The sequence below is a fragment of the Crocodylus siamensis genome, chromosome 2 (genome assembly GCF_052110815.1).
Source record: "Crocodylus siamensis isolate JL-2025a chromosome 2, ASM5211081v1, whole genome shotgun sequence".
Lineage (NCBI taxonomy): Eukaryota > Metazoa > Chordata > Crocodylia > Crocodylidae > Crocodylus > Crocodylus siamensis.
Genome location: NC_143396.1, coordinates 217,167,827 through 217,179,545, shown reverse-complemented (window position 1 = coordinate 217,179,545; position 11,719 = coordinate 217,167,827). Strand labels below are relative to the sequence as shown.

Sequence of the window (11,719 nt, the reverse complement as noted above, 5' to 3'; positions counted from 1 at the left end):
GACGTTTCTTTTCCTACCCCAGATCCAGAACCCATCCTGGATTGGGAACAATGGTGCTGCCTCTCCTGTGCCTGCCTGCGTGGTCCCCTGTGACACGGTGCCCTCCTGCATGTCCCCCCATGCTCACCCCCATGCGGCCGGTGGAGTCTCTGAGTTCCTGAGCGTCTCCAGCCCAGGCAGCCACGTGGGACAGACTCACATGGGCAGTCTGTTTGGCACTGCCGGGATCAGCCCGGGCCTCAATGGCTACGAGCTGAACAGTGAGCCGGACCGCAAGACCTCCAGCATCGCAGCCCTGAGGATGAAGGCAAAGGAGCACAGTGCTGCCATCTCCTGGGCGACATGACAGGGCTGCGGTCAACGCCCTGCAGACACTGATAGAGCAAATGGGGACAACCAAATAAATCCATCCGCTTGGACTCAAGACAGCCATTGCCTCCTTGGAGATCTGCGTGCAGCACTTTTAGCTACCCTAGGCATGTAGAGTACATATGTTACCGTAAGAGGAGTGTTACAGGCATACACATGGGCAGCTCCCAGGTTCCTGGGATCAGGTGGGATAAAAGGAAGGTGTGGAGTTTCACCTCTCCCAAAGAGACTTGGCTTTCCTTCTACCACAGGACACTGTCTTGCTGCCATACTCATGTTGCCAATGACCAGGGCATTTTTCTCTCTGCTCCTTTTCTGACACCAGATCTAACTTGCCACAGAGCTAGAGCTGCAAGTCATTTCCAGGTGCCTTCTTTTCCCCTCGTACGGGGTTGTTAAGGTATCATTATTTCTCATCCCATTTGTTCTGCCCCATACAGAGCCTAGAGACACCAGCAAGGAGGCATCTTCTAGGAAGCCCCAGAGCTCTTGGCCTCTAGGCAGGAATCACAACTCTTAGCTTGAATGGGGAGGGTAATCCCGGCTAGAATGAAAGTGCCTTTGCCCCCATCTCCTCCTGCCCTTGATTTTTTCCTGTCTTGCACAATCTTAGAAGAATCAAGGCACTGTGTAGATTCTTGGGGTATGGTGGTGGTGGTAGTCCCAACAGAGCACCTCGAGGAGAGAGATGAGCACCACCTTTCCTGGAAGGCTTATCCTGTAACCTCAAGATCTAGCTCCTATGCCCCATCCCCCTTCAGTCACCCTCCATTCAGGGTAGAAGGTGGTTTCCAAAAGTGGTCCTTTTTCTTGCCTTTTCAAAAATTTTAGGGGCGAAGTACCCAGTAAGCTTCACACCTGCCTAGGAAAAAAGCTAACATTTATACTGTTTGCTTTACTGAGCAGAGATCCATAGTGGGGAAGAGACAATAAGCCTGATAATTTTCTTTGTTTATTTGGTCAGCAGCTACTGGCTTCTACCTACAATCAGCCACTCAGTTAAGTGCAACTGTTGGGCAGGCCCTGTCCAGCACAGCACGGGCCTGATGGTATCCGTAGCAGAAGTGAGATCCCCTTGAGAAATGGTTCTAGCACTAGCACACACCTGGTTTCCAGCTTGGATGCATCTGTGGAATCCTTCAACAACCCCCCCTCCCCGCACCCCCATCCCCCAAGATGCAGGATTAGTATGTCTAGAATTGTTATATATAGCAGAGTACCCCATAGGTAACAACCATCTCCAGGCATCTCCCCAGCAGTAGGGGGAATGTGGCCTCCAGTGCTCATCCTCTTAAATTCCAGTCAGCAAGGAGAAGAGTGCAGAAGAAAGGCAGAACCTCCTGAACTGTCCATGTCCTTACAGTTAGGGGGGTTTCTTGATTTTTCTGTCTAATTCATATTGGGTGCATCTACACATGCCTTAAGGCGTTTTCTAATGAGCATTAAATTTAGTACCTCCAATGTGAGGTTCTAAAGAAATGTGCATTAGGTGCCATAATGCACAGTAACAAATACGTACAGTTTTCAAGTGTCACATAATGCGCCGTAGTCTATTTTACTGCACATTAGTGTAATTGCATGTTTTTTTATGTGAAACTTTAATGCACAGTAAAATAGGCTACTGTGCATTAAAGTGTACATGTAGATGTGCCCATTTTGTTTTATTACCAGCATCATTAATTAACTTGGGGGTGAGCTCTCCCCCCAGAGCTAAGTCCTCCTCAGATTTTTCCAGCAAGTCCATGGTACTAGGTATAATCTCCAAACCTGCCTTTATACTATCACTTAAACACAATACTGCTAGATTTGACACAACACTAAAGACAGGATGGAGTGGTACTCATCCTCCATACCTGTGCTCCTGAAGCAATTTAATCAGCTTGGGTTGGGTGCATCTGCCCATGAAAATAAGAAGCTGCATCATAGCTTCATCACTCATGCTCTCCCAAGAATCTGCTTCCACGTTGATTTCAGGCTTATGTTTGTATGCAAGTCTAGTGATTTCAGTAGCATTACATTTGGATGAACTTGGCCTACCATATTTGAGCCAATAGATTGGGCTGAGGATGCTAATTCTTTTGAGACAATTGGTGAGTTTTTCTGTTGGAGCACAACAACATTAAGAAACAAGTTCTCAGAAGAGTCTCTGCTACTTAGAGGAAGGCTTCATTTCCTTTAAGCAGGATCATCCCACTGGTGTTCTGGGCAGGGTAATGCAGAATTTTCCCATTTATAAAACTAACAGTGTCCCTTTGGCCTCTGTTCTTCTTGGGAGTCCTGTTTCAATACATTTTGGAAAGTCTAACCATGAGGCTAAACATTGGACTATTCTAAATGTAGGTTCCAAGCTAACTATGTGTATATAATATATTATTTATGTAGTGCCTCACCATTGCTGTGCACTATATAAATGATATGGCTATATTAATCTAGCATTAATATATATTTATCAGAATAAGCAAAACTAATACTCCTAGCTCATTTTTTCCTTGAAAAAGTAGGGTTGGTAAAATGCTAAGGGGATCTTTACTCTGTTGCTCGCAGGAAAGATGTCACGTACGCACCCAGAAGACTGCAATAAAGTGTCTTCAGTCAGGGCTAAGTGGAGGGATGTTCCTTGCATGGGAAGCTGTTTGGGTTTTTTTATTTGCTAAAAACAGTGTTGATCGCCACACCAGGCAATTAATTACATTGGAAATACTGCCATTCTAGTGGTTGTATTAGAGACACTGTTCAGGCATAGACCACACTTAAATTTAAATCCTTCTCACCCCTCTCCTGAGCATTCTTATGTTAATAAAAACACCTTTCCAGAATAAAAATGAGAAGGCTGGAAGAGAATCCCAGACAGTAGAGCCAGGAAGGGCCTCTACGTGCCCTCACTTCATTCCAGTCCAGAGCTAGGCCCTTGATTGGCTTTTCCACACATACAGTTAAATTGCTTTGTTTCTGTACCGCTTCCTGCTTGGCCAGTGAAGTTCATGTGGTTGGTTTCACCCTCTAGCTTTGCTACCTCTAGCTTTGCTAAACTAGCTCAGATCTCTTCTGTTTGGGTTGTCAGCGCTGTGCAAGAAGGGGCATTTTTGCATGGATTGGTGTTTCTATTCCCTGAGCCCATTTCTAGTTGGTTTCATATTCATCCATTTTATTCTGAAATGAATATATTTAGACAGAAACCTAATTGTCCAACTATACTGGGGTAGCACATAACCTCTACTTAAAGCCACCTTAGTGGCACTGGAGAGATTTTGTAATTCAAGAAATACTTTGGCCACTACATATCCTCCCCCTGCCTCCCCGCCCCCCACTAGAAAAGAATAGGACTTAGTTACGCTGAATGTAATGGGGATCCTTTAGTGAGACTGCTTGACCCAGACAGGCTCTGTGGTTCACTTTGCCTGCCTAGTTCCCAGCTTGTTCTACTCATGGTCACCACCACAGTCTGTGCAAAGCCTGGCCTGGTCTACAGCCATGGAAGGGCTTGAGTACAGTACCCAAGCCAGCTGTAGTTGTCCACCTGCTAAGGCTCTGCATCAGGAATGGAGCACCACTCTCCTCCTACATACCCCTAGCTTCACACAAATTGCCAAAAAGATGCTACATACGGGACATCAAACCTGGCCCGTACATTTCAGCTAGAAGATGATGTTTGGAGAGAGCCTGGGATGAAGCAAAACCTGGCTTTTTCTACCCTTCCTCATCAAATCTGTGTTCCTCCTCCTTTCATGAGTCTCACAGTAAAAATAGCCTTAAACATAAAACCTCCTTTATATGTCACCAAACAAGAATTGCCCGTGGCCCTATTCTAAACAGGGGCAATGACCACGAAGCGACTTTGTTAGTAGCTGAATGCTGAAAGCTGAATAGCACAACAAGCCTCCTTCCTCAATGGCAGGAGACACTACTGTGCAATATGGGATACATCACGGGTACTTGGGAAGGACCTCTTTTAGCTCCTTTGCATATACAGTACAAGGAAAAAAGGTATACAGCATAATAGGAAATAGTAGCAAGTAGGCAAATTAACCCCTCTTTTTAAAACTGAGGCAGCTTTAAAAAGGCTGTGATGGGACAGTTTAGGCCTGATTTTGTAAGCTGCTGAGCCCCCTCCATTCCTCAAGGTCAATACGATTTGAACAGGTGAGATCTACTAGGGGGTGTCTCTGTTGAGCTCAGTGGAAGTTTTCACTGTACTTCACCCAAGCCATTAGCAACTTGTAGGATGAAGGCTTATATGCCTTGACTTATTAAAGACAGTTATTTAAAGGAAACAGAGAAGTGACACTGGCATTGCATTTCAACCCCAAATTTTCTTTCTCTAAAATCCTTGTGCAAAATACCCCATTGACTCATTAGATTTGTGCTACAGCCAACCGCTCTTGCCCTTCTCTGAGGCATGGAGTTACAAGAGCTGTGTTGAAGGCGGGGGGGTGGGGGTGGGGTGGCAGGATAAGGGAGGCGGTTTCCATTAGAAGAAATAAGTGCCATTAAGTGCCTCCAGCTACTTATAAGTACTTCTGCTTGCTTGCTCGCTCTCTCTCAATCTGGCGCTGCCCTCTGAGTGCCGTTCCCCCACAAGGTCCTAATTCAATGACACAAAGTGGAGCTGAAAGGTGGAACATTGTTACTTGAAAGCATCAGAGCCACTTAATACATGTGTGTTATGGTGTGTGTGCGCGCACACACACACACACACACAATTTTAAGAAACTCTTCAAATAGAAAAAAAAAATCTATTAAAAAATATAGAACTTTCTTTAACCCAACCATGACTTATTTTGCCTTCCCAGTTCTCACATTGGTGATCCTTTGAGTCCTACCCTCCATCACAGGGAGGCACCTTTCATCTTGTCTCCTTTCTATTTTCTTCATGATCTTTTGATATTTTATATTTTGCTACCCTCTGTAACTGGAGTTGTGATCGCCTTGCCTTGGCCTTGCCAACCTTAAGCCTGCCTGCCTGTCCATACAACCTTAAGCCTGCCCACTTAGAAAAAAAAATTACAGAACAGAGTGACAGGCATGACTGGAGATGGGAGTTTTCAGCAGCTGTGGGTCAGGATACTAGAATAACTGGCTCAAGTGCCTAGGACCACTGCCACAGTGCCAGCAATGGTGTTTTGCTCTCTCCTGCGCTCTCTGCTGGCAATCCTAAAGGTTTAGAAACCTCCAGAGAAGCTGTGCCCTCTAGCATGAATCCAGTGCTCCAAGAGGGAAGGATACAGCAGCAGCCACTTTTCTTCTGCCCATCATTAGAAACACACAGGAGAAAGCACTAAAGCTTGAAAATGGGAACAGGCCAAACAGCAGCATGGCTCCCAGAGCATGTTAACATGTGGTCAGGCACCAGTATCTATCCAAGGACCTGGTAGCATTTATTAGTGGCAATAATTAACATTAACATAACTTTAAAATATTTCCTACATATTTCCTGCTCCCAGGTCTTCCACTAGTAGGCTCCAAAATGGTTCCTTTCTACCAGCCACCAAGAAGGGTGCATGGGTTTCATATAGATGACACTTGGAGAATACTTGGTTCTATAAAATAATCAGATCATGGAGGGCAGGAGAGGACAGTAATGCATTTTTCCTCCATACGTGGCATAGGCATGGTAGGTTTCTAAAACTGAATGAAATTCCTCCTATTCTCCTGCCCCAGAATAGGTTTCTTAAGAGACGCCAGTGCTGGTGAAGCAGTCAGGCAGGAGGACTTGCTTTCTGCCACCCAGGAAACTCCAAAACATTGTTCCTGCAAGCTCCTAGTAGGCCCATAAGCCATCTGCTGTGCTTGTCGTTTCCTTTAAAATCCACTAATGAATTAAAGGTCTCATCTCTTCAGCACTAATATTGCTAGTTCCCTGTAACAATGGCCTGAGAAATCAAGCAAAGGCAAATTGGCTTAATCTGTTGCCTAGGTTTGAAATGAGTGACAAAGGTGTGGCCCAACAGATTGTAGCTGGATAACAACACTTAAGAACAACTCTAGGTGTGTGAGCAATAGTACGGGTGTGTGTGCCCACGCGTACATGCACATAGGTGGCTGAACTGTGTGCAGAATGTACAGTGTGAATGTACAAGCTTGTATGCAGTGTTGTGTGCATATCCCATATGCCATCTCTGTTTGCAGTGAGTATGTGGATTGCACTGTACAGTCTGGATGTGGCATGTGCCTGCATGTGATGTGTCCATTTATATGGGGAGGCGTCTTTTTTTTTGCGGGTGTTCCCATTCACTGAGTACCCCCAGACTTCGCAGTATGTTGTAAAACACTCTAAAAACAAACTAAGCTCAAAAGGTAGTTTCCTGGAAAGGGTTTCAAAAATAATCAAACAGACACAGAGAACTATGTTTATTTTGCTGCTCTGACTGACACAGCAAAAAGCAAACAGACTGAATTAAGAATTAAATCCAAATGGGAACTGCGGCAGAATCATGCTGAAAATCAGGCAGCCAGTCTCAGCTTTATTAATGGTACTGCAGGGAGGCAAAAGATTGACCTTGTACCTTATTAACTCTTTGCTGGTAACATGATTACTTCCACCCCACCCCTCTCCACATATCTAGATAGATAGATAGAGCTAGGACTTTTATACTACTGATTTTGAAGGACAGTTTTCAATGTATAATAATATTATCAGTTTAGGTGTGCAGTGTTTGAAAGAGAGTGGGAGAAAGAAAGAAAACAAACCTCAATCAATACTATTGTTCTTGTTGTAAAATATTGTAACCATGTATAAACGCAACTTTTTCTTTAGCTTAACAGCCTGGGGTAGAAGATATTAAGAAAAAAACATTAAAAACCAAAAAAGTTCTGGGGGAAAAATGAATTTTTAAAAGTATGAAAAAAATATTGCAATGTGAGGTTTGTGCCATTCAATTTTAATGCCTATGCAGACATGTATTACAAGTTCATTACAGTGTAATATTAAAAAAGAAAAAACAGTCTTGCATCTTGGTTCTTTTTAATTTTTTTTTTTTGGAAGTAAGTTATTGCACTTACAGTGTTTAGGGGAGGTGGGAGGGGTTGGACTTTCTGGGTGCTTTTTTTAAAAAAAGAAGTCAAATTGCTGGAGATGAGATGAGTTACCTACAGCATTGGCTGAGCAGATCCAAAGGTTGTTGTTGCTGTTGTTGTTGTGTTTGCAATAAACTCCTTCTCTTCTCTCCTCTCAACTGGAATCTGTCTGTTTTGTTCCTGACTCATGACAGATGAAATGTGATCAGAGGGGGCCTCTGAAATCTCACATTAATTGAAGTTGGCAAAAAATACTAACAGTGCCCTTTTGAACTGCTGACACAGTGCAGAATGGATTAGCCAGGGCTAGATTAACAACAGGTGGTAGCTCACAGGCCTGCTGCCTCTGCCCGGTACAAAGAGATGGTTAACAGCCAAAATCCAAGACATAGGATCATCCTGCAAGCAAATTCAGAGCCAGCTACAAGAGAGCACTGTTAAAGGGGCTGCTAGTTAGCAAAACGAAGCTCAGGATTGTAGGATCATTCTCATGATGCTATTTCTGCTAGAAGCACTCACACCTGATAACGACATACTACTGGGTCCTTCTCTAGCTCCTTTCCCTTTCTTATTTCTAAGCACTTCTCAAATATTAACAAACTAGGCCATCGTATTCTATAGAAATAGGCATGTGACTTGTCCAATGTTAAACAAGCCACTGACAAATTTGGAAATAGGACCCAGGAGACCCAACTCCCTGTCTCCAATCCATTGCTGCCTTTCAAAAAGCAGAGAAACCAGTGGTGTCAGTGTAGGAAATAGCCTTTGAGAGGGTCACTTGCTCTCATGTGTCAGATGTTCAAAACTCCCCTTCCATATCTGTTTCCCTCCTGTGGATATTTTTTTGTTGTTGTGGCCTTCTGAGACTTACTAGTTTTCTGCTTCACCAGCCACTGCTACAGGTCACTTGATGGTGATCAGACCGGGGGAAAACTGGCCCCTTGCAATGAGCTTAACTATCTTTAACTCTTCCTGCACCTTGGGGAATGCTGGTAACAGCAAGAGTGGAGTCACAGCTTGAACCTCCTCAATGTCAGGACTAGGCTGAGACCAAAGGATCTGGACCAGGTCTGATCACCTGTTAGACACTGCTCTGTTCTCTCACACCTTCTCCTCTGCCTCCTCTCAACATGAGGGAAATTAGGGTTTCATAGGGAAATTATCTTTTTGCTTCCTTTCACTGACTAGTTTGCATCTGCAGCCTCCTTTTCCTCTAACTGACTTTATAGATTTACCAAGATTGACACCACCAGTGAGTAACAGGAATAAGTCAATACACAGATGTGCTGCAAGTTTGGAGCAGAACCTGCATTTTGCCCCGAGCCCAGACACAGCAGAAGAGCATTGCAGCTAGAGGTGTCACCAAGTGGCCCAGGAGCCCAGGGCACCTGCAACACACAAAGGCAGCTGTAATTTTTGACTGAAATTGGCACGATAGTGAGAAGTTTTTTCTGCTTCCCAAGTTGGCACCCAGGGCAGCTGCCCCAGTTGCCCCTCCCTCATTATGATACTGACTCCAGCTGATATACTATTCATAGAATCATAGAGCAGCAGGGCTGGAAAGGACCTCTAGAGGTCATCTAGTCCAATCCCACCAGAAGCAGCATCATCCCTATCCAAACCATCCTCTATAAATCCATTTTCTAGCCTTTTAGCAACGCCATTGCCTAACCATTATTGCAAATCTGTGCAATGCATTGCAACCTGCACTGGCCTTTGTTATTCAATTAGCAAGCTGTGAAGCACCCGTTTAGATCAAAAGTGGAATAACTAATTTTCCAAATCACAAGGTACTGTGTAATGAAGATTCAGGATAACCCTTGTCTATTCCTTCCCTGTATCAGTCCACTTGCAGAAAAAAAATCCCTCCACTCCCTGAAGCTAGATTCTCCTGATGCTGTCGAAGCATCAGTTTATCCTCTTTTCAAGGGTTTACATGGCCAACATAAAATTGCTCATAGCCTGGAAATCCCCATGGAATGATGGGATTTTTAATGAGCAGGATGAACCAGGGTAATGCTATCAATTTTGGGCTAAATGTACCTACAATAATGCCCTTCCATAGAATCTTGCCTTTTATATTTTCAGAACACAGCACCAATTAACTTATCCACATCAAGTGGAAAGGTAGTAAGAGATGAGGCCTTCCCAGAACCACCCCGATTCAGTGACAGAGCCAGCAATAGCACTCCACACTTCCCCAAGACCACACACTATGGTGATATGCATTTCCCAACTATAACTGCAGAAGGAATTTAGGGATGTAGAAGGCAATTTCCTACAGGATAGTTTGGCTAGAATACAAAATTTAAATGCACCCTTTTTCTTGTGGTGTGCAGCCTTGCTCTATCTGAGATTTCTGGATATCTGAATGAAAAGCAATTCCTTCTGTAAACTCTTTTTGTCTGAAGATTTCGCTTCCCCTCTCTTTTTTAAAAGGTGATTACTATTAAATTGATGGACCAATCACAACCTACACTTTTTAGAAAATGCTGTTAAATATGCATCTGTATGTGGCCATATGCAGCCTATGTGTTAGGCAGGGGCTGTACAGCTGGTGGCCCATGGGTTTCTCCAGCCACCCCTCCCACTGCTCTACAGTGGTGGAGGGCCTGGGTTGGTGGGGGGGCTCACACTGCCAGCACGGCATGGGCCAAGAGACTGACCACCACCCACACAGCCTCCATGGTAGGGGGCAGCAGGGAGGAAGGTGAAAAGAGGATTCCTAGGAGCCCATCCTGCATCATATGGCCCATGTGCTATACAGCCCTCACTCTGTATTAAGGTGTTGCATTGAATCAGAGACAAACTAGCATTTATTACTTTTAAGGGATCTTCCACTTGCCCTGTTTTAACTACATAACATAAAAAATGAGGTTGTTACTTCATAATGAGAAGAAGACAGCTGGTCTAGTACTTCTTGAAGAAAGGCTTATATCCCAGAGCTTCTTGTGCCTCCACAAGGGGCAAGATAAAATTCCAGTTCTCAAAGTATCTTTTCTTCACCATGATGTCTATGAGAAGACATCATATCTTGCGTGCAGAAGCTTTGCTCTCTGCTATCAATCTTCCACGTATTGTTTCCTCCTTCACTTCTAACATGTTTAAGTTTCAGGCACTGACCTTACCTGAACCTACTTGAGCAGAGACAGTGATTTCTGGAGTGGAGGTTAAGGCCACAGCACCTCACTTCTAAGTTTAGTGTGTGAGGGGCAGGAGAAGCAGGCATGTGTAAGGGTAGGGGACTGTGCCTCTTGCAAAGTGGTGGTGCACTTAGCACTGTTAAGGCATACCTGTAGCCATGCCAGAAATCCACTGCCTTCAAGCTCTGAAGTATTGTATTTTCCCATATTAATTAAGAGCACATACTTATAAATACGATGGCAAGATCCATAATTCATTCCTGTAGAGATGTATACAGATGGAAAGAAACCTCAGCAGTCAAAGAAGTCCAATACCCTGCATAGATGCAGGATTTGTTGTTTCTAAACCATCCCAAATTGATTTACCAGCCTCTTCTTGAAAGGAGATTCTGCAACTTCTCTAGGAAGCTTATGCCATTATCCTACTGTGTTTATGATTAGGAAGGCTTTCCTGAGATTTGATGTAAATCTGCTTTTCTGTTATATAAACTAATTGCCTGATGTGGCAAAAAGATCAATTCTTGCTCTCTCTTCTTTATGGTAGCCTTTCAAATATTTAAAACTGCTATCATGTTTTTCTGGTTGAATTTCATCTCAGAGCCATGTGTGCCTGGTTATACTTTTTAATATATCCATGGACACATAAGAACAAAAGACTTAACGAACAAACTGAAGAACGTGGGAATGCCATAACACTTTTCATTTTTATGTTGTGTCATACACTGATTTTCGATAACTAGCATCTCATGGGTGGGTGGTTCATTGCCTTAAATGAGTAGTCAGTCCCCAGCCAACTCTTGGGGTAGAGACACAAATGACATCAAGGTAAAAAACCCCACAAATGGCCCATGTGATTACCAGTCTTAAGAAAAAAAAGGCAAAATAGAGATGAACTCAGATTCCTTAGTGGTGGGGACAATGACATAAGAAGCTTGAGCAGCAGCTTCCCACACTGAGCCAGTTGTGCAGACAAAAACCTGAAGTCCCTCTTAATACCTGTCCAAAAAATTTTAAGAGCACTGAGTTTGCCCTTAAGTAAGGAGCAGAGCAGCTGTGCACACAGGCAGTAAGCAACTGAGAGCTGGGAAAGGGTAACTGAAGCAATTCTCCCCCAGAGTTTGGCAGCTAATATAAGAAAATCCAAATACAGGCCAATCCTGTGAGGTAGAAGGAATACTACACGGTTCTGCTCT

At 43.9% G+C, this 11,719-nt stretch overlaps 1 protein-coding gene across 5 annotated transcripts in view; it reads left to right on the top strand.

Moving 5' to 3' along the window:
* Positions 1-9,982, top strand: part of ALX4 (ALX homeobox 4) — a 97,457-nt gene extending 87,475 nt beyond the window's left edge. For all 5 annotated transcript variants that reach the window (XM_090032977.1, XM_090032976.1, XM_090032974.1 and 2 more), the window contains one exon: positions 23-9,982. In XM_090032977.1, the coding sequence (XP_089889103.1) occupies positions 23-346 (324 nt within the window). In that variant the 3' untranslated portion in view covers positions 347-9,982. The remainder of the gene's footprint in view (positions 1-22) is intronic.
* The last annotated feature ends 1,737 nt before the right edge of the window (positions 9,983-11,719 follow it).